At 52.5% G+C, this 22551-nt stretch overlaps 1 protein-coding gene across 8 annotated transcripts in view; it reads left to right on the forward strand.

Moving 5' to 3' along the window:
- The window catches only part of ZDHHC3 (zinc finger DHHC-type palmitoyltransferase 3), a 59571-nt gene that overhangs the window by 14189 nt on the left and 22831 nt on the right, over positions 1 to 22551 (forward strand). For all 8 annotated transcript variants that reach the window (NM_001075278.1, XM_059879544.1, XM_024982499.2 and 5 more), the window contains 2 exon segments: positions 5929 to 6258; positions 17539 to 17663. In NM_001075278.1, coding sequence (NP_001068746.1) covers positions 5953 to 6258; positions 17539 to 17663 — 431 coding nt within the window. In that variant the 5' untranslated portion in view covers positions 5929 to 5952.

Genomic DNA, 22551 nt, shown 5'->3' on the forward strand with positions numbered 1-22551 from the left:
CAAAACCGTGTGTCCCAGCTTAGGGAAGATAGTGAGAAGTTTATCATAGGAATTGTTCAAAGAGGGCCTGGTCAGCTCGTGGACATTTCTTCTGATGGGCTGATGGTGAGGTCCAGTAGCGGTCAACATCACCTTTCAGGTCCAACTGGTCTGGGGTCTGCATGCTTGTGGGCAGCCTACCATTACCTTCTCCCACCTGGAGGGTTCAGTATCTGCAGACTAGCTCAAAGTTACTGTTTATGTATCCTGTGTTGGGGAAGCAGGACTCTGCTCCAAGGCTGCCCTTGGCTGTTTGCTCCTCCCTGGTCTCACATCCTCTCCCCCCCTGATTAACAACTGCATGCACCTGCCCCTTGGAACTCAGGGAAGGTCCTGGAGGCTGAGTGAAGGTTGTTTCCTGTAATCAGAGAAATGGGGGGACACAGGCCTTGTGCCCAGGAGCCCCACAGGGCCCTGCTCGGGATCAGAAAGCTGCTTCTGCCACTTTTGGAGCGGCTGGGGGTGAAGTAGAGTTTTTAGAGCAGCATGTCTTCCTGGGTTTTGACTGGACTACTTGAAGCTCTAAAGTGTGGGCTGGAACATGCTCTTCAGGTCAGCTCTTAGTGTCTGGCTCTGCAGGTGCACCCTTGCTGGGGTCCTTGCCCGGATCTCAGGCTCCCACTCACCAGTGAGGGGCAGAGCAAACACAGCACCTCTGTCCAGCCTTTGGTCTCAGGTTGTCTGAAGGTGACACATCTGGAACCACGAGTACGAGTCACAGCCCGTCTATTTCATGGTCCTGTCGAGGGCACCCTCCACCGTCTGGAACATGGCTGCAGCCCTGAGAATAATCACATGAGGCCTCCGAGAGGTGGGCCTAGGACCACCCGTCTCATGCATTTTCCTCTCGTACTTGTGTAATGAACACAGGTAGTAGATGGTTACAATGTGCCAGGCCCTGGGCTAATGGAAAGGCGAGGCTCCCTGCCCGCAAGGACTGTGTGGTAGGACAGCATAGCAAGTGTCCTCTAAAGGCCTGTTACCTAAAGTGAATACCTTTCTTCTATAAACAAGTCTAGCAAGACTTACCCACTCCAGTGTTCTTGCCTGGAGAATCCCAGAGACGGGGAATCCTGTTGGGCTGTCGTCTGTGGGGTCACACAGAGTCGGACACGACTGAAGCGAGTTAGCAGCCCAGCAAGACTTAGTTTTCTTTGCTTGTCCAGCCCACAGCCAAATACCAGTAGTAAATAAAGGGTATATTGGGGGTAGCCGTAGACACAGAAATGACAGCCAGGAATGGAGGGGGAAGACGAACAGCCATAGGAAGGAGACCCCAGAATTAGAATTGGAATAGTCTGCACAGGCCAGTTGGTTAAAACCGAGAGCACAGTGAATCTCTGCCCCCTGAGGACATCATGACCTAACACACTCCAGTAACTGATGCTCCCAGTAATGACTCTAAATCGTTCCAAAGAAATGCATGGTTACTGTGCTTGAGACAAAAGCAGCTCTAATATATATTTTTTGTTGTTTTTGATTTTACTTGTATTTTTAAGATTTCCAACTTAACCACCCAAATGGTTAAAATGTGTTTCTGCTTAGGAACAAACCACAGTTGCCTGGGACATTTACTTATGTGGAAGGACCTGTTCCTCAGGAAAATCACACATATGGAACACAACTCAGGTTTAATCATGTCGTCGCCATATGACTGGTGGTGGCTCAGGTGGTAAAGAATCTGCCTATAATGCAGGAGACCCAGGTTCGGTCCCAGGGTTGGGAAGATCTCCTGGAGAAAGGAATGGCTACCCGCTCCAGTATTCTTGCCTGGAGAATCCCATGGGCAGAGGAGACTGGCAGTCTACAGTCCATGGAGTTGCAAAGAGGTGGACATGACTGAGTGGCTAACACTTTCACTTTTCACAATAAGAATGAGCAGTTGTCAGAGGACAGATAGAATACAGTCAACGACTCTGAAAATATACTCACTGGAAGTATATAAGTTGTAGAAGCGTTGCTCTAAATTTGTTTCCATCAGAGCTCTTGGGTGAGTACACGTGTCAGTGAGAAATACTGTTTTGAAAGGAATCTTTTTTTCTGAGCAGTAGGTCTCAACAGAGGGCTTAAAACAGTCAGTAAATTATGTTGCAAACATATGTGCTGTTGGTCCAGCTTTGTTTCCATGTATAGAGCACAGGCAGAGTAGATCCAGCGTGAGTCTTAAGGACCTTGGGATTTTCAGAATGGCGAATGAGCATTGGCTTCAACTTCAAGTCACCAGCTTACTTAGCCTCTGACAAGAGAGTCAACCTATCCCTGGAAGCTTTGAAGTGAGGTATTGACTTCTCTCGAGCTTTGGGAAGTCCTAGATGGCATCTTCTCCCGATAGAAGGCTGTTTCGTCTACACTGGAAATCTGTTCTTTAGTGTAGCCACCTTCATGAGTTACCTCAGCTGAACCTTCTGGAGGACGTGCTGACGTAGCTTCCGTCAGCACCTGCTGCTTCACCTTGCACTTTTATGTTATGGAGATGGCTTGTTAACTTACACGCCATGAATCAAACCCTGCCAAGCTCAGACTTTTGTGCAGCGGCCTCGCCTCTTGAAGCCTTCACAGAAATGGAGAGAGATAAGGCCTTGCTCTGAATTCGGCTTTTGCTTGCAGGAATGTTGTGGCTGGTTTGGTCTTCTGTCCAGAGCACTAAAACCCTCTCCGTCTTGGGAGTAAGGCAGTCTCACCTGTTTATCTTTGTGTGCTCACTGAGCAGCGCTTTTCATTTTCTTCAAGCACTTTTCCTTTGCATTCACAACTTGACTGTTGCATGCAAGAAGCCTAGCTTTCCGGTCTGTCTCAGCTTTTGAAATGTCTTCCTTACTAGGCTTAATCATTTCTAGCTTTTGATTTAAAGTGAGAGGACATGCTACTCTTCCTTTCATTTGAACACTTAGAGGCCATTGGAGGCTGATTGATTGGCCTAATTTCAATATTATTGTATCTCAGGGAATACAGAGGCACAGGGGGAGTTAGAGAGAGGGGCAAACAGCAGCGTCATGGAGCAGTCAGAACACCAGAACGTTCGCCATTTAAGTTTGCCGTCTTATATGGGGGGTTGTTCACGCTGCCCTGAAACAACAAAATAGTCATATCAAAGATTGCTGATTTCAGGTCACCATAACAATAAAATAATAATGAAAAGGCTTGAAATGTCACGGGGATTACGAAAGTGCAGAGACAAAGTGAGCGGATGCTGTTGGAAAAATGACACCAGGAGACTTGCTCAACGCAGGGTTGCCACAGACACTCGATTTGTAAAGAGATGCAGGATTTGTGTTTCTTGTAGCGTAATAAAGTGAAGTGAAATAAAACAAGGCATATCTGTATTTTTTTCGGTGAGTAACAACTATCCCAGAACCAGCAAACTTCTGTAAAGAGCCAGACTAAATACTTGAAGCTAATGAGTCTTTCCATCACAGCTGCTCAGCCTTGCTATTATAATGCAGAACAGACATAGACCCTATAATACGTGTAATCAAAGTGTGGCGGTGGTCCAATAAAATCCTACTGGTTTAGAGCTTAGACAGCAATTGTGGGGGCCTGGGTGATATGCATACAAATCAGTATGGCAACAGGAAAAACCGGGAGAACCCTTGCATTTGGACATTGTCAAAATGGTGAGCCTTGATCAGCTCTTGAATCATAATGAAATTTCAGCTTTTCATTTGTTGGGTTTGGGTTGTGCAGAATCTGGAAGTTTAGAATCTCCCTGCCGTGGGTCAGCTCCCTCTGATGGCCCCGGTTCTCAATCTCCAGCAGCCCTTCTCTTCGGTGCTGCAGACGGTACCCCTGCATCTTCTAATGCTGCGAAGTCGTCCCTGGCAACACCGATCGCCACTATCTTGTGAAGAGCACAAGGCTGCGTTATTGGAAAACTGGTTGAATATGATAGTCACTCTGAATATTTGTTGAGTCGGTGTTCCTTTTTTAAATTTTTTTTTTCAGTGTTCCTTTGGAAATGCACGCAATCCACATTACCTGCCTTTCAGCCATTGATTCTCTGCCAGCCTGGGAGGGGAGGCCCTGGCCTTATTCTTTCCTGTTAGTCTGTGCAACTTTTGACTCTGGGATGTCTGTCCCTTGAGTCATAGTTACTGTTCTCCCCTCTCAGCTTTCTGGACACGTCCTTACTTTTCATGACTGTACTGTATTCAGTTCAGGTCCTCTTTCTTCGCTGGGGGTGAGGGCAGTCGAGGAAGGAGGAAAATTGGGCAAAGGGCAAGGAGAAGCCTTTGCGAGCTCACTCTTGTCCTTCAGGAAAGCAGACAGAGGGATTGTCTGTTGAGGGATTGCCGCTGTTGAGGGATTTCCTCTGCGGTGAGGGGACTCAAGTTCTCTACAGACTGAGGTGTCGCCTGCCTGCCTCAGAGACTGTGTTCCGGGGTGGTTTTCCCTCGGCTCCTACGTCTGGCAGAGAACTGGAGGCCACCATGGTTTCTGAGAAACCTGGTGGGTGAAGCGACAGGCCACAGAGTGTAAGATAAAGAGCCGGAGGAGGGGAGTCTGGACTTGCTGTCTTGCAGCACACGCCGTGGACAGATAGACTTCCGTTATCGAGTCCTTGCGATTTCACGGCTGTCTCCAGAGACTCGGCTGGAGCCTTGAGAGAGCGGGCACCTTGCTCAGCACGTGCTTCTGGAGGAATGGACGTCTTTCCTAGAGAGAGGACGTGCACACCGTCTGTGATGTGTGCAGGGTCTTACGGTCCGTAGCGTGTGTAACAGGCACCTCCAGCTCCCTCGACCTTCACACCTACCCTGTCCTGAGGAGGGGCCTGGGGCTGGGGTGTGGGTCTTGTCCTAGGTCCGGAGACCAGAACTTACCCAGCCCCACAGCCAGGTGGTGGGGACACACTTCTGGGCTTGCTGGCCAACATTCCTACACTTTGCTTCGTCACCACAGGTAGAGCCTAACTCAGAGTCTCTTCTCCCTGGAAAATTAACCATTTTGGCCAGAGGGCTAAAACAAGCTTGGCTTGTTTCTAGAACATTCCCCATGCTGCTGAGTGTCATGCCTTTACTATTGGCTAATGCACTGCAGTAAGTTAGAGCAGCTTAACCCCAGGCCTTCTGTCCTCCTACTCAAACCCAAAGAGCCTCAGCATGCGTCTTGGGTCGGTCCGCAGTGTAGAGGCAGCAGTGTAGCTGATGAAGAGAGTTTTTCCAGAGGGCGTGGTACTCCACCACCCACCCCACCCCTTGTCTTGTAGGTCAAAATGTGAATATGTCTATTAGTCCTGCCTCCCATCTGGTGTAGTGTGTGCGCGCCTGCTGCCCTGGCTGACCTTGGGTGAAGTGTTTGCCTTTTTTTTTTTTTTTTTAATTTATTTTTGGCCATGCTGGTTCTCTGTTGCTGCGAGGGCTGGCTCTGGTTGTGGCACGCTGGGGCTACTCTCTAGCTGCGGTGCCCGGGCGTCTCACGCAGTGGCTTCTCTTGTTGCAGAGCACAGGCTCTAAGGTACACGGGTTTCCCTAGTTGCGGCTCCTGGGCTCTGGAGTGTAGGCTCAGCAGCTGCGGTCCACGGGCTTAGTTGCTCCGCAGCATGTGGGGTCTTCCCAGAGGAGGGATCAAAGCCATGTCTGCTGCACCGGCAGGTGGATTCTTTACCACTGGACCACCAGGGAAGCTCGGCATTTGCCCGTTTCAAGCTCCCCGTCCTTCTTTATCTGTCACGTGACGGCTTTGGGCAAGGTGGCCCTGTCTCACAGAGGTTAACTTAGCTCTCAGGAGTAGGGACAAGAACTCAGCGTTGGAAGTGAACAGGTGTAGGCAGCTTTCAATTAGAAGTTCACACCCAGATCCTCACGGCTCCCTTGGGAAAGGTAGCTTCATCAAGTCTCCCAGACGACTAGACCACGCCGCCATTTCTGGATCCTTCCCTCTCTCTTCCAGATGCCAGTATGGACAGAATAGTTTATGATGCTTATCCCCGCCCACCACTTCCGAGACATTGAGCGGAAGCCGGAGTACCTCCAGCCGGAGAAGTGCATCCCGCCTCCCCACCCCCGTCCCGCGGGAACCATGTGGTTCATCCGCGACGGCTGTGGCATCGCCTGTGCCATCGTCACCTGGTTCCTGGTCCTCTACGCGGAGTTCGTGGTCCTCTTCGTCATGCTGATTCCGTCCCGGGACTACGTGTACAGCGTCATCAACGGGCTTGTGTTCAACCTGCTGGCCTTCCTGGCCCTGGCTTCCCACTGCCGGGCCATGCTGACGGACCCCGTGAGTATGTCTGGGCTCGTTTTCACCAGCCCGCACTCTCCTCCTCTGGCCCGGGCATGGCCGCAGCCTGCATGTGCCCCCTGACCTTGGGAACGCAGAGATAGGAGGGCCTGTTCTCTTTCCCACAGGGGTGGGAAACTCGGGCCCCTCCAAGGGGACCCCGTCTGTGCCGCGGCCTGTCTGGGTTGGTTGAACGATACTTTATATACGTGCGTGTCTGCATGAATGGAGCCTGCCGTGGGAGGGGCCTGGCCAGGGCAAGCCCAGCCTCTGGTTAGAAAGGCACGGTGAGGGCCCCAGGAGGCTGGGGCCGGATGATCCAAGCAGAAAGCACGCTGCCGCTTGGGTGGGGTTGGGGCCTCCTAGTGAAGACAGGACTGGCGCTAGGTGGAGATGAAATTAAAAATTAAAGCCCTACCCAGGCCCAGAAACCTGCACGGCAGTGGCCTTTACCTTGCTTGGACGAGGCTTATCTTTTCCTGAAAAGCTGGACAGGCCTGTTTCAGGCCATGACAGGCATCTCTCAGTGCATATCATGGGCAAAGCCACGGTTTTCTGCCCAAGGACTTAGCTAAATATACCAAGCTGTGCAAGTGGCTGTTGAGTGTCGCCTACCCTGGTATTAAATCCTCCGTTCCCGCTCATTACTGTGTATGGGAAAAGCAAGAGAGTGCATTATTTGATAAAGACCTCCTGTGGCTTAATTGTCTCAGTACGTGGGACGAGTGTGTTTAAATTAGGAAAGGGAAAGCACTCTGAATGGCAGTGGCCCCGGCCACGCAGATCTCGTTCCTCTGAGTCCCAGGGAAGGTACGGCCAAAATGCTGAGTCCTGAACTGGTTCCCTTCTCGAAGAGCTCCACTTCCTGCTGGTTCGGGGTGGGGGGTGGGGTTTCGGGGGTGGATCATTAATCCGTCCCTAGGGAAAGCTGTTTGCCCGGCTCAGTCACAAGTCAGTGCCCAGCTCGGTCACAAGTCAGTGCCCAGCTCGGTCACAAGTTTGCTCGCACATGCGCCTGTGGAGATGGCACACACTGGCAGGCAGGGGCCTGTTGACCGAGCGTTAGCACTGCTTGTGGGATTGTTGGAACACTTGTCACCTGAAGGAAACGAAGTATAAGGTTATAAGTGCCCCCAAACACAAGGGTACGAACGGTTTTCCCAGCAGCATCAACTTGACCGTACTGGAAGCAACTTACGGGCTCATTCACTGGTTTCCCAGTGCCCTTGCTAAAGGGCACAAGACTAAAAGACGTTATTTGTCTCAGCTTATAATCCTGCTGTCTGCTGGGCCCCGGGCATGCTTTCTTCCCTCACGGTGCCCTGACAGGTGAGGTCCACCCTGTGTGATGAAGGCTGCGGCAGAAGGAAGCATGAGTAGGTGTGAAAGAAATCACCAGCTTAGGAAGGGGGGCTGCCTGGAGGAAGTGGCGCCCAGGCCAGCTCTGATCAGAACAGTGGACAAGGGCAGGGAAGGTGAGGTGTGGGGGCTTGGAAGACACTGTGAGCGTTCCAGGCTCAGGGAGCAGCGTGCACAGAGACACACGAGTGTTGGGGTGTGGTGGTCTGGAGTGAAGAGAACCCAGGAGGATGGATTTGGGTTGGTCACGTGGCCAGAGTGCCAAAGAAGTGGGGTAGGAGTGGGATAATGGGGGCCATCAAGAGGCACTGAGGATTTTAAACACAGGAGTGATGAGATAGGTTGCCACTGTACAAGGATCCCCGGCAGCGGTGAGCAGGCACTGCGGGCTGGGGTCAAATGAATGCCAGTCCGTGTTGGGTGCCTACCATATTCAGGGTCCTGAGCAGTCAGTTCAGCTGTGAGCAAGGCAGACCGTGATCCCTGCCCTCCTGCCCACCTCCCAGCCTAGGGTGTCGGGCAGTGAAGAACAAGTGAAAGAACAAGGCAATTCCAGGGAGTGAAAAGGGCTTTTAAAGATCCAGGGGCTCTGGTGGGGACTTTTCTGGAGTGAACCAGACCGTTTGCAGGAAGGTGATCTGAGAAGGACCCGTGAGTCTTAAGTGACATGAAGCAGTGCTCGGGCAGCACCCTGCAGACAGAGGACAGGTACAGAGGCCCAGAGACAGGAGCGTGGTTGGCATGTTTGAGAAACAGGACTCACACCAGGCTGACCAGAGCGTGGTGGGTGGGGGTGAGAGGGCTGGAAGAGGCAGGGAGGGCTGCGGAAGCCAGGCCGGGTAGGGCCTGGGGCCTCGTGAGAACCTTGGTGAGAAGCCATCCAAGAGGCGTGATGTGACCTGGTTTTGAAAAGGGTACCGTCTGGCCTGCGATGGGGGGACTGAGGTGCAGCCGGGAGAAGCAGGAAGGTGAGAACTGTGCAGTGAGCCAGGCTGGACGTGGTGGTGGCTCAGACCAAGGTGGAAGCAGTGAGGTGGGGGGAGGAGAAGCTGCTGGGCTCCGAATATGTTTGAAGCCATCAGTGCTCAGGTTTGCCCGCACATTAGAATCCCCTTGGGCAGCTTCTGAAAAGTACTGGTGCCGTGGGCCCGCCCCCAGAGATTATACTCTGATTGGTCTGGGGTGGGGCCCTGGGGTTGGTGCTTTAGAGCTCCCAGGTGTCCCTCCTATTCAGCCAGATCTGAGAACCACCAGAGTGGCAGGAGGCGTGAGGGATCAGGGAGGGTGCCTTCCAGAGTCTTGGCTGGAGCAGCTGGGAGATCTGCTGGTGCCGCTTGTTGGATGGGAGAGCCTGGGGAGATCAGATTTTGGAGGAGAAATCAAGGCTTCTGTTCCGGCCAAACTGCAGGTCTTTTATGTGGAAGCAGGGGCGCCAGATGGGCAGTAGGTAGCCAGGTCTGGGGCTGGTGGGGATTGGGGGTCAGAGCCTAGAGTGTGGAGGGAGGTTACTGGTTTCTATGAATAGAAGGTGTTGGATGTCAGGCGGGAGGGAGAGGAGGCTTCCGCCCTGGCACTCCTGCTGCCCTCACGTGTGTATGTTCTTTAACCTCTCCATGGTGCCCCCGCCAGATCTTCCTCAGCCTGGCCCCTGGCAGTCAGATGCAGGAGAGAATGAGCCTCACTGGCCTGTTGCTTGGCTTCCAACCCCAAACTCGTGAGAGCTGGAGTTGTCATATCCCAGACGCCACCCAGCTTCTCAGAAGTGTGTCTTGCCATTGGTTCCAAAGAAAACTGGGCAAACAAGCAGTAAAGCCTCTGTCAAATAAATGCCCACAGCAGTAGGGGAGCCGCTCAGAGCACGTCCTGCCGACCTGCCCTGTCTCAGGCTCCTCATGCGGCCTCCTGCCTGTCCCCGTCCCAGCAGGTGACATCTCATGCAAAACAGAGACAGGTGGGCTGCAGAGCCCCAGGACACCCCCGTGCCAGGTTCCAAGGGGCGGAGCTGGAAGCCCAGATCTCACCCTGAAAGCAGACACTAGGGGCGCCTTATTAACACTGCAGGCAGGGTCTGGTTTTAGAGAGACATCACTTCAGGATTCTAAGGAGTTTCCTGTAGGGCTGTAATGTTTTGTAGGTCAATTCATGCTGTGTATAATTTTTCAGAAAAGTTTATGCCCAGAGGTTATAAACAATGTATCATAACGTATACATTGTATATTGGTCAGAAAAACTTGTGTCCTAAGGCACAAACAGTGTATAACAGTATGCACTGTGTATCATTTTGGTTTGTTAGTATTACTAGTAAAAGAACACCCCTTCCCCCCCCCACCCCCCACCCCGGCGCGTGCCAAAAAAAAACCCCTCCTATAGTCTCCCACAGTTACTGGTACCACTTTGAGCTCTGATATTCTTATTCCAAATGTAGCATCAGAACAAGTCACAACCACTACAGCTTTCTGGACCATGTAGGCAGTCACTTACTCCAATGTAGTTGTAAACGGCTCCACGGAGAGCTTGAACAGAAAAGGGAAGAAAGGACGGACCTGGATGCGGAGCTCCTCTTTGAGCAGCGGGGTAAGAGGGCTGGGCCTGTGCGGAGGCAGAGCGGGCGTGGAGGCGGAGCTCCCCTTTGAGCAGGGGTGAGAGGGTGCTGCCTGGAAGGGGCAGGGTGTGGGCACACACGGCAGACTGGTGTTTGAGCGATGTCCTCAGAGGAGCTCTCTGTGTTCCTAAAACACTTCAGACGTAGAGAGGTCCGGAGTGGCACCACTGGCCCAGAGGAGGCCGCCCCTTGAAGACAGCCGGGACTCCAGCTCTTACCTCGGCTCCTTCTCTCTCCCCGCCCCATCCCGATTTCACCACATGTCCTTTTCCTGTTGTAAGTACTCATCCTGGGAATGCTGGAATCCTCAGGAATCCTGAAGGATTCCGTTTAAAATGTAGTTCTGGGTGGCTTCCCTGAGGGTCCAGAGGTTAAGAATCTGCCTGCCAATGCCGGGGACATGGGTTCGATCCCTGCTTGGAGAAGACCCCCACATGCCTCGAGGCAGCTAAGCCCGTGCACCACAGCTGCTGAGGCTGCACGCCATAGACTAGCCTGTGCGCTGCAGTAAGAGAAGCCACTGCAAGGAGAGGGCTTCCAGGGTGGTCCTAGTGGTAAAGAACCCGCCTGCCAATGCAGGAGATGCAAGAGATGCGGGTTTGATCCTTGGGTCAGGAAGGTTCCCAAGAGAAGCGCATGCCAACCCTCTCCAGTTTTGTTGCCTGGAGAATCCCCTGGACAGAGGAGCCTGGCGGGCCACAGTCCACGGGGTTGCACAGAGTCAGACACAACTGAAGTGACTTAGCACAGACGCACGCACACACTGCAGTGAGAAGCCCCACACTACAGCAAGAGGAGCGCCTCCTCGCCACAGTTAGAGAAAGCCCATGCGCAAAGACCCGGTGCAGCCCAAAAATAACAACAGCTTCAGGCCTGGGACAGTGTCTGTCTCCCGCAGATGCTTAAAGCTGAGAGCTGGTTTCTTTCCGTCCTGTCTTCTGGAAGCCCAAAGCCAGGTATACTGCACGATCACAGCTGTGGCAACCTTAGGATCAGTTGCCTTTTTTTTCCCCCTCCACTCTTTGGACCTAATTGTTTATTACCTCAAATCTGAGATTAGAGAACAAGAGGACTAGAAATCTGTTCGGTTTAACCACATCGTGAAGGGAAAGAAAAGGTGTCTGTCTGCTGCCGGTGCCCCTCCCTGCCTTTGGACCCCGCCCTGTGAACACCTGGTTATAAACAGGCCTCACGTGACTATCTGAGACCACTGCAGGCCTGCAACTGGAGTTTCAGCCGCGGAAACTGGAATAACGGGCCTCACTGCAGCGTGCAGTCGCTCGTCCCTTCTGGAGTCTCTCTCAGTGAGCTTAGTGAGTGTCTGCTCAGGCTCGTCCCTCGGCAGAATGATGTCAGGCCCGTGGAAACACAGGGCGAGCAGCGCAGGGCCGCCCCGAGTGCCGTGAGGTGTGTGTGGGCGCTGAGTGCTGGACGCAGATAGAGAAGGGCCTCGTGCACTTGGCCCCCAGGCCCTGGCACTTTCCCTGGGTGGGTCCGCTTGAGGAGGGTACTACGTTCTCCCTTGTGCCTGGCAGCTTCTCATACCTGCCACTGACTAATCCATCAACCCCAGCCAGAATATGTTTCTAGCTCCAGAGAGAAGAGGGTGACGAACTTAGGGGTTGCCCAGCCCCTGCCTTTCTGTGGAGGAGACAGGTGGCCTTGCAGCTCAGGCCAGGCTGGTCACCTGTTCTGGTAGGGGCAGAGCTCCTGCCCAGACCAGCCAGTGTGCAGGGGCTGTGATCCCGTGGCCCCTGAGACAGTGTACCAAGTCTTCGTACTTGTTGCCTGAAATGGAATGGGTGGTGCCTCTTGGTAACCTGTCTCCTCTGCTTTCCAAGTGTGTCCTTTTTATATCATCGTATTATCCTGGATACTAATTAAAGGAGGCCTTATCATCTGGGGTCTGTTTCAGTCTTAATGTTCGTGTAGTGAGACAGTTCTTAGCAGGGGAATGGTGTTATGGCATCAAGGCAATTCAAAGGTCTCTTCAATCAGTTAATAGAAATATCTAATAAATACATAAGTTGTTTTTTGATTGTTGTTGTTCAGTTGCTCAGTCATGTCTGACTCTCTGCAACTCCATGGACTGCAGCATGCCAGGCATCCCTATCCTTCACTATGTCCCAGAGTTTGCTCAAACTCATATCCATTGAGTATGATACCATCCAGCCATCTCATCCTCTGTCACCCCCTTCTCTTCCCACCCTCAGTCTTTCCCAGCATCAGGGTCTTTTCCAATGAGTCAGTTCTTCACATCAGGTGCCCAAAGTATTGGAGCTTCAGCTTCAGCATCAGTCCTTCCAATGAATGTTCAGGGCTGATTTCCATTAGATTCTGGACATGGGTGTGAATCCTGCTTCTGCTACTTATTAGCCACGCGATCTCAGAAACTTGCTTAACTTTTCTGCCTTAGTTACCTCATCTATAATATGAGGAATATCGTAGTCTCTCCCTCATAGGTTTATTGTCAGAATTAATTGACAGTGTACAGCGAAGCCCTTGGAAGTGTACCTGGCATAGAAGCAATCAATAAATGTCTGTTACATCATCGCTATTAACTCGGCTTGGATTTATTGAAGACTTGCTCCCTGCTAGGCCCTGGGCAATTCACTGGGCTGCAGATTAAAGACATTGTCCCTGTCCTCCAGGAATTTACAGTCATGTAGAAGAGATCAGTGCATAGTTAAATGATAGGTGTTACGAGACAGTAGAAACTGTGGTAGCACAAAGCCCAGGTGGTGGCCCTGCTCGGGCATGGCCTGGGGCCGTTAGAAGGCAGAGGGTGTGGTCCAGGTTTGGTGCAGGCGCAGGGCCTCCCTTGTGGCTCAGGTGGTAAAGAATCTGTCTGCCAAATCAGGAGACGCAGGTTCGATCCCTGAATCCGGAAGATCCCCTGGAGAAGGAAATGGCAACCCACTCGTGTTCTTGCTTGGAGGATTCCATGGACAGAGCAGCCTAGTGGGCTGTAGTCCATGGGTCGCAAAGAGTCGGACACTACTGAGCATCTGACACACGAGCAGGAGGCAGGGACGAGCCTGAGAGACCGGAGGGAGGTGCTGGTGTGGGTCCCTGAGGGCGCAAGAGGGAGACTTGCAGAGCACAGAGCCCTGGGCTCGTCCAGGGGGTGGGGCTCTCAGGAGGGAGATGACACTGAAGGGGTGGTTCAGGGCTGGGTCTCAGTGACCTTACCTGGGCACTGCCTGGACTCTGTACCATGTGAGGGCTCTGGGGATCCAGGGAAGGCTTTATTTAGGCAAAGGGAATAACATGATCAGATTCACAATTTAGAAAGTTGACTCTGGAAAACAGTTAGGGGGAGGCATAGAGGTGAGGCTGCCAGATGCGAGGGAGAGCCTGGAGGCAGGCAGACCTGGGGACTCTAGTATCTGGGATGCACGGTGATGGGGCTCAACTAAGGCCATGAGCATGGTGTGGAGGGGGGGATATTGGAGGCGGGGCATAGTAGGGGATCACGGTGACTCAGTGGAGTAGGTGGGAGTGTGGGGCGGAGGGTTAGAAGAATTGAGGATGACAAGTGGGCTTCTGCCCCCAGTGACCAGGCAGATGGGTGTCCCGTGGGCCGGGGCGGGGGGCTGAGGGGAGAATAGGAAGGAGAGTTTGGGGAGCAAGGGGTGGGGTCAGTTCTAGCAGGTTGAATTGGGAGGAGGGGAAGGGGTTGGATTATTTTGTCTGAATGCTTTTGAACAACCAGGTAAAAGATGTTCAGCTGCAAAAGAAGTCCGAGTTGGAGCTGGTGGCGGGGGAAGGTTGTCTGGGGAGTGCAGGGTGAACGGGGTTGAGGGCAGCTGGTGGAGCCCCGAGGAACACCCAGGTCCAGGATGGGCGGAGACCCCGAGGGTGTGGAGCAGCCGCAGGAGAGTGACAGGCGAGGGATCAGTAAGAGAGGGCGGAGGACCGACCTTGGGACTTGGCCACAGGGAGTTGCTCATTGACCTGCTGAGAGTGGTTCCCTGTTACTGAGGCAATAGGGGCCAGAGAGCATGAAACGGAGTCAGGGGTGAGCAGAGCACACGCAACCCCGGAGAAGCTTAGCTGTGATGGGGAGAGCCTGGAGGCTCCTCTAAGAGCTCAAAGAAGGGAAAGCTCCGAGGTAGACGGATGAGCCCCTGGGTGTCCAGGGATGGGGGTAGGGAGAGGAGGAGTATGGAGGGGGTTACTTCAGCAGCCTCAGTTTCCTCTGACGTGGACAGGGAAGTGAGTAGGGGTCGAGGAAGGTACTGGAAGTTTGGGCTAGCCACTGAAGGGAATGGATGGTGGAGGCATATCATGCCTCCTGCCCCCAGATTCAAATGGATTCCACTGCAGGATGAAATGGGTTTTAGAAGTGTATGAGCATTTTTTATGGGTGTATCGATTTTTTAAAAAGTGTTTTAGCTTACCATGTGGGCTTCCCAGGTGGCATGAGTAGTAAAGAACCCACCTGCCAATGCAGGAGGTGTAAGAGACGTGGGTTCGATCCCTGGGTTGGGGAGATCCCCTGGAGGAGGCCAGAGCAACCCACTCCAGTATTCTTGCCTATGACATCCCATGAAACAGAGGAGCCTGGTGGGCTGTCGTCCACAGGGTGGCAAAGAGTCAGACACGACCGAAGCGACTTAGCACACACAGCTTACTGTGTACAAGGAGAAAAGACTGGAAGCCTGTACTCGAAAATGTTAGTAGTACTAATCTTTGGATGATAGAATCAGAAAATAAAACGGCTTTCCCCATTTTAATTTTCTCTTCTCTCTGCATTTTTAAAAGTCGTGAACAAGTATTACTTTGGAAATGAGGAAAAGATGAGTAAGTTTTGCTCTGCCGGGGTGTGGTGACGTGGAGCCTGGAGCCATCCCTGTGAGATATAAGTGGCGGGTGGATGTGGAGGGTGTTTCTCGTAGTGCAAGTGCGACAACCGTGCGACAACCGGCAGAAGTGTCTCGGCGGGCCTTCCAACTCAGTGTTGTCTTACCAAGAATCAAATGGAACAAACTTCCTTACCATGAACCAGTACCTTCTGGAATCTGCGGAGATGAGCCCAGAAGAGCCTGTTTGTTTGTTTGTTTTTAAAGAAGGACAGAGAGAGGGAGGAAGGACGGAACCTTCAGCTCAGGGACTGGTCGGGCTGTCTCTAGCTCTGCGAGGGGGGCTTCCTTGGTGGGTGGGGTCTCGCCTGGATGGGAGTGTGCCTCCAAGGAGATGTGTGCAAGAGGGAGTTCCACGGAAGGGAAACTTTTGGAAAAAAGGCTGTGCTCTTGAATCGATGTTTCTCTGGCTGGGATCTGGAATAGCAGGCGGTAATGAGACCAAAAAGAGAGCTCCAGTTGCCCTTGGTGATGTAAAGCTCTTGTAGCCTTTATGGGGGGAGAGGGGTCTCCTGAGGTTTACAGCAGGTTCTGGTGGCAGGGACCTTAAACACGGGACCTAGGGGAAAAACCAAAAGCAACTTCCATTTAGGAAAACCGCCCCATTGCCTCATCTCCTTGGGGAGACGATGTTCTTAGTGCTTTTCTCTCGTACACGTGACAACAGTGACTGCCAGATGTGGTTTTTGGCTTCAGGATCCATGAAAGGTCATGTGGTTGCCCAAACTCAGTTGCTTTTTTACATTAAAGAGAATTTAAAATACAGTCCTCTGGACTTTCCTGCAACCCTTCTTCCTGGGTCAGCGCCCTTCCCAGGCCCCTTTCAAAGTCCATCAGGGTGGTCTGGGCCCTGGTTTGCCTCTGAAGACTTCCAGACCCTGATGCTCCACTGGTGCCTTAAGGGGGATCCTCAGCTGTCTCAGGATGAGACACGTCACAGCACCTCGGTTACAAAATTCAGCAAAGTTGCTCATACTCCTGCTTTGGATAGCTCCTTCCTGAGTATCTATTTTTCCTGGTTTTTCAAATGAGATTTTTCCTTATTGTAGAAGCCACATGTTCATACTGGAATATTTAAGAAATATAGTTTTAAGTTAATTAAAAATTACTGTGATTTTACTACATGAGATAACCGTTAGTACTTGACATGCACATGTGTGTCTGTATTTGTGTAAGTGTGATTTTTACCAAAATGGGCTTGTAGTCTACTTGCTGTTTGAGAATCTCCTTTTCCCTTTAACAGTGTATCATAGATGTTTCCTGTGTCAATAACTGTGTACTTTTATGGCATATTTGATGTCAACTGTTGGTCGCTCATTCATGTCCAACTCTTTGTGACCCCATGGACTGTAGCCCACCAGGCTCCTCTTTCCATGGAATTCTCCAGGCAAGAACACTGGAGTGGGTTGCCATTGCTTTCTCCAGGGGCTATTCCCGACCCAGGGATCGAACCTGGGTCTCCTGGATTGCAGGTGGATTCTTTTACTGTCAGGGAAGTTCGCGCAACTCTGTCCTATATGACCTTGTATGTACCAGGTAGTCCTTGCCTACCAAAGTTTGTTTGCTTTTAAAATTTCTGTGATGGGTTCTTCTGATATCGGTTCTTCTGGTATCTGGTATCTGTATTTTACAGACCAGATTTTTTTTACTTCTCTTTTGAACTTTTAGAAAAAATTATAATGAACTACTTGAGACAGTCAAAAGGGTATCAAGGATAATATGATGACCATTCATGTGTTTACCTCCCAGCTTTGTAAATTAAAAAAAAAAAATTACAAACGTTAGCCTCTCTATATGCCCCACCCTCACCCCACTTCATTCCACCCCTAGCCTCCCCACCACCACAGAGCTGATCATTTTCCTGGGTCACGTCTGGTTTTCAGCATCTTGGTGTGGAGAGCATGTTGAATATTTGAATATTTGTGGATTCTTAAGAACTAAACACAGATTACCAATCCATGACAATAGTCCTGGTGAAAAAGAAAATAACACTTGATTCAGTAACATTCAGAGATGTGAATTTTGACCTGGGTGAACTGGACTGTTTGATGTGATAATCCCCAGTGAACATTTGCAAGAACTGAAGCAGTCCCTGGGAAATCTAATGTAGGCCAAAATAGTAATTGATGAGTCAGATCCTCAGTGAAATATTTACTGATACATAGGAGAGGATGCATTCAGTGAAAACAGTTTTAGTAGAATGGAAATAGAAGGTCATCAGAAATGATGTAACTGTCCAGTGTGGACAATTATTCACTTTTCCTAGGGTAATTTTCCCAGGGTAAATTCTTATCATCGGTGTTGGCATAACTCTGAACAGAATCCACATGTTGTTGGCATGAAGATGTCCTGTCCCCTTGCGTGGAGCTGCTACTTTCGAATGACGGCCACCTCCGTGGTATGTCACAACTGAGGGCACCCCTAGCCTGACCCCAGCGTCTCTCTTCCTTGCAGGGGGCAGTCCCCAAAGGAAATGCCACTAAAGAATTCATCGAGAGTTTACAGCTGAAGCCTGGGCAGGTGGTGTACAAATGTCCCAAGTGCTGCAGCATCAAGCCTGACCGAGCCCACCACTGCAGGTATGCCGTGCCGCCCGGGCCCCCTCCTCATCCCTGCCCCCCACCATAGCCCTCCACACTCCCCCCACGGGTGCCATCACCCACAGGACTTCTGAACATGCCCTGCTCTGGGCACGGAGTGACTGCTGCAACTCTCCCTCCCGCCTCCACAGGAGGGCAGGGATGGGAAAGGGTGTTGGGTTCGGGCCCAGGACACCTATTGCACGAGTCAGCTTTGCCATGCTGGCTGGAGGGCCCCACCCAGGCCCTCGCCCATCTCCGTTCCGTGTCCGTGTCTGAAACTGAGCTGATTTCTGCCGTTCCTACCTCACGGCTTTATTACTGTATGAAGGGTGCTCGAGGTAAAGCTTTAGAAAGTCATTCTGGGCATGTCTAGTGCCTCACATCTTTGAGGGGCAGGTCCAGTTTCACAGAAATTGGAGATTTCACCTGCTTTCTTCCTGGCATTGAGGACCATGGAAGCTCGTGGGAGTCCTCAGGATGGGCGGGTCATACTAACGTGGATGGCCACAGGGAAATGAAGGCGTTATCCTTGAAGGAAAAGAACAACTTTTCTTAAAAACAAAACTTCTAGAGGTCTGACCATTGTAGAATTCAGCCAAAAAAGCCATTTCCCCATTTTATGTGCAGTGATTTTTCCTTTTTGATTTTCAGATTTCTTTGTTCTTTTGAGTCTTCTATGCTAAAAAAAAAAAAAACTTATAGGTAAATATTGCTCTTCATCATGACAAGAGGACTTTAATGCTAAATTACAGAAATACAAGCCTGTCACTTGCTCCCATTCTCACATGAGTGTGTGTGGGGGCTGGAGAGGGGCTGCAGAGGAATGAACTGCCTCCCAGCGTCAGGAGGTATCGTCAGCCTGATGCTGTGGAAGCGTCTGGGCTTTGTGAGAGGTCCGAGTGGCTGAAAGGTGTCTTTTCTGTGTGGGCTGTGCTGCCCACCTCTCAGAGGAAGGCGGTCAGTCTCCACATCCGGGTGCCGGGGTTGGCTCCTGACAGCTGCTGTGTCCTGGGCACCTCAGCCCACCCCATTTCATCATCGTCGTTCCCATGGTCAGCCCCAGAGATGGCTTCGCCATAGCACCGACTCTCCCTGGATGAGGAATTAAGGCTGTCTGTCTTTCCGTCTGTCTGAGAGAGCGAGCTGAAGCCCTCCCCAGCTACTTGCTGCTTCTCAAGGGTAAGGGCCAAGGAGCGTGGGCAGAGGCCACGGGAATTGCCGTCTTCCATGGGGTCTTCTGTCCCTGGGTCAGCTTGTTTCTGAGATCTGTATTAGAAACTAATTCAAAGAGGGAGGCACCCAGCTAGCCTTCCCCCCGAGGCTTGGGAAGCCAGCTGCCTCCACCTCCCGGGTGCCGTGATTGCTCAGGGCATCCCGGTGTGGTGGAGCGATGCTCTGGTCAGCACTGGAATGGCAGTGCTGTCCCGGTCATACCGGGGACCATCTCTCAAGGCCTCAGCTCTCTCCTTTATAGAAAGGGTTGTTGCTCGTAGCTCATGAGGATTCAGTATGAATGTCTGTTAGTGGAGGAATGTGTGAGCGCTGGGGAGGTGCTGGGTTTACACAGGCTGGGCCAGACACGGAAGGGTGAGCTTTGTAGAAAGCACTCGGCGACCACAGTGGTCCTCTTCCCTTTCCTCCCCACCGCCAGGCATTTCCTCACCGCCTCCTCCTCACTTCCTCCCTTCGCAGGATGATCCGAGGGAGGTGTTCTTGAGTGCTAGTAAACAAATCTGCCTGGGCCAAACAAAAGCCGCGGACTCAGATAAACTCAAACGCAGAGGAACTTGAGTGATGATGCCTGTGCGTGGCCTGCTCCTGTCTCGGGAAACGTGTGCTGCCAGCCAGTCCTTGGTGATGGCTCGCGGTGGCCTGGGCCATCTAGGCACCCGTGGTTTCGGGTGAGCAGAGTCCCCAGCACACCAGACAGAGCTGGGTTTGTGGCTGGTGGAGCCGAGGGCCCTGTTGCCCTGCTGGAGAGAGTGGGCATCAGTCCTCCTGCTCAGGTGAAGGGGCCACTGTTTGTGCCCAGCTCTCTGCTTCCTCTCCTCCCAGAAGAGTGTGTGGAATTTAAAACCATCTCTTTGCCCTCAGCTCTGATGGGTACCATGCATATTCCCTGACATTGACTTGTTAGGTGTTCCTTCCAGCCTGGTGGTCTGTGAGTGGGTCTTCCTTCCAGCCAGGCTGCTTTCTTCTTGACGTCAAGGACCACAGAAGCATGTGGAAGTCCTCAGGGTGGGCAGCTCATGCTGACATGGATGGTCAGGGCATTAGGTAATGTGTTAGGTTCTTTTTGCACAAGGAGATGGAGATGTCTGACCTCGGCGAAACCTCATATTCCTCCCCTCCTCCCAACACGCACACGCACACGCACACGCACACGGACACACACACAGGCTGAGACCGCCGCGGGCTGCTTAGGCCCCTGCCAGCTTGTTTGTCTTTCTCGTGCCCTGTTTGAACACTTGTTTTTATTGTTGTTTAGTCACTTAGTCGTGTCCGACTTTTTTCTACCCCGTGGATTTTAGCCCATCAGGCTCCTTTGTCCAGGGAATTCTCTATGCAAGAATACGGGAGTGGGTAGCCATGCCCTTCTCCAGGGGATCTTCCCAACCCAGGGATCGAACCCTGGTCTCCTGCTCGGCAGGCAGATTGTTTACATCTGAGCCACCAGGGAAGCCCATCTGGGCACAGCCTTACCCCAAATTGTTTCTCCGCTGGGACCAGAATGCTGGAGATGTCTTTTTTGCTTATAATTTTAATTACAGTGAATGAGGTGTGAGATGAAAGCCTATATGCAGAGCATGGTCCCCTTGGGACCTACTAGCTGTGTTCCTTTCTCTTTCTGTGCTGTGATGTCCCCGCCTGAGGCGGTGGAACCAGTCTCCTCATCTGTAGTGTCAGAGCCTTCACTCTGCTGACCCTTGGTAAGCTAACCCCAGGCTTGGCTCTGGGCTATAGTGGTAGAGGGGAGACGGCCCTGACCCAGGAGCTTACCGCCCAGGCCGGACAGATACAGCTTGATGGGTGCCCCTGTAGGGAGGGCAGGCAGAAGCCGTCAGCCTCTTCTTGGAGCCTGAGAGCCAAGGAAGGGCCCTTGTGTCTCCCTGGAGAAGGAGGCACGAGCCCCAGGAAACCTGAATTCATGGGATCCGGTGAGCTTGTCGGGCTCTTTAAGGCTTTCTAGGAAAGTGCTTTGGGGATGGATACTGGTAGGGAACCTGGAGGAAGAGGGGAGAAGCCCCCTCCCTCATCTGATACCAGGAGGGACCTGGGGGGACGCTGAATTCAGGAGCACCCAAAATAACCTCCAGGGAGGACCCTTGGTCCTTTCAGTGACTGCCATAGCGGGCTTAGGACGTGTCTGTGCCCGCAGCATTTCGCACGAGAGCCACTAAAGCTGGCGCAGGAGAGGAGCCAGGGGAGGTGGGTTTCACCAGGAGGTGAGCGTGGAGAGAGGACCCTCTGGGAGCCCGTGTGGCCACTGTGTCGGGGGGAAGGGACACAGTGAGCCTCCTGCCCGCTGGAGACTGGGCAGAATGCTGGCTCTGGGCTATAAGTTCCCAGTCAGTGGGATGTCAGGGGCTGTGGAAGGCCCACAGTTTTTCCTCCTCTCCCTGATGGCTGGTGCCAGAGATGAAGTAGCCAGGCAGGTAAGGGCGGTCTCCCCCGGGGCCTGGAGCATCCTTCACCTGGCGCCCTGCAGACCTACCCCAGGCCTTGCCCCTGGCGCTCTCCCAGCCCCAGTCCCAGAGCCACTCAGGCCGGGCATTCTTGAGCTGCGTCTGTCGGCCTCTGAAGAGAGCCTCCAAGCCTCCGCGTGGATGGACCTCCCTGTCCACGTGCGCCACCACTCGACCCGGGAGCCCCACTTCTGAACAAGTCTGTAAGCCGGAGGGGGAGGCAGTGTCTTGGCCTGTCCTGTCTCTGCAAATAGGAAAGAGACTCAGACCGACACTCTGGACAAAGTTTGCAGCTCTCGGTTGGCTATACTCCTGCCTGCTCCCGGAAGGACGAGCTGTGTTCTGATTTGATTGCCCAGAGAGACTCACCCATTGTGAAACCCATCTTCCCAGATTCACACTTGGCCTCTTCACGGAGGCTGGGAGGGGAGAGCAAAGGACAGATTCACTTAGCCTCTGACAGCTCTCAGAGGATGCCAGGTGCTTTGGCACTTCTCTGCTGCTGAGCACACACTGTCTTGGAGCACCCACCTTAAATCCCTTTTACAAAATAGTGTGAGTGGAAGAGAAGCTGCTCAAGAGCCTAGAGCAGGGAGGTGGTCACCCTCAGGGGTTCCCTTGATGGGGTGGGGGTTAAGAAACCCCAGAGCTGAGGAAGGACGTGGAAGAGATGGTCTACAGGGCTGGTTCCACGGTGGAATGTGTTGGATGAGGCCCAGGATGCAGGGAGCTTTGCTGCCTGCTCATCGGGATTTGCAAAATTGTACACTGGGAACAAGGAAAGCCTACTCATTCATTCATTCATCCAAATTGGTGACACAGAGAGAGGTTGACCAGATGGTGCTGCTGGCACCTGGCCTTCAGTTTATTGCCCTCCCTGTCCCTTTCATGCATCCTTTTCTTACCCTGCCTTTCTGGCTCCCAAGGAAGACTCTGGCGCTGGGCTAGCATCTCTGAAATGTGCTCATTTCCCATAGGCCTGTGTTATCACCAGCCTCTGAAGCTGTGGAAAGAACGAGGGTGGAGACCATGACGCCCGTGCTGGTCTGAGCCAGTATCTCTCCTCACTTTCCCTTATACGTGTCCTCTGGGGCGGGGGGCCGGCAGGGGGAGGTCTGCCTTGCCAGCAGAGCTCATGCCGGGCTTAGGAAAGGCCACGCCTCCCCCTTCGGAGTGGTCTGGGCTTCCTGACCTATAGT

Source organism: Bos taurus, chromosome 22 (genome assembly GCF_002263795.3).
Source record: "Bos taurus isolate L1 Dominette 01449 registration number 42190680 breed Hereford chromosome 22, ARS-UCD2.0, whole genome shotgun sequence".
In the NCBI taxonomy this organism is placed as follows: Eukaryota; Metazoa; Chordata; class Mammalia; order Artiodactyla; family Bovidae; genus Bos; species Bos taurus.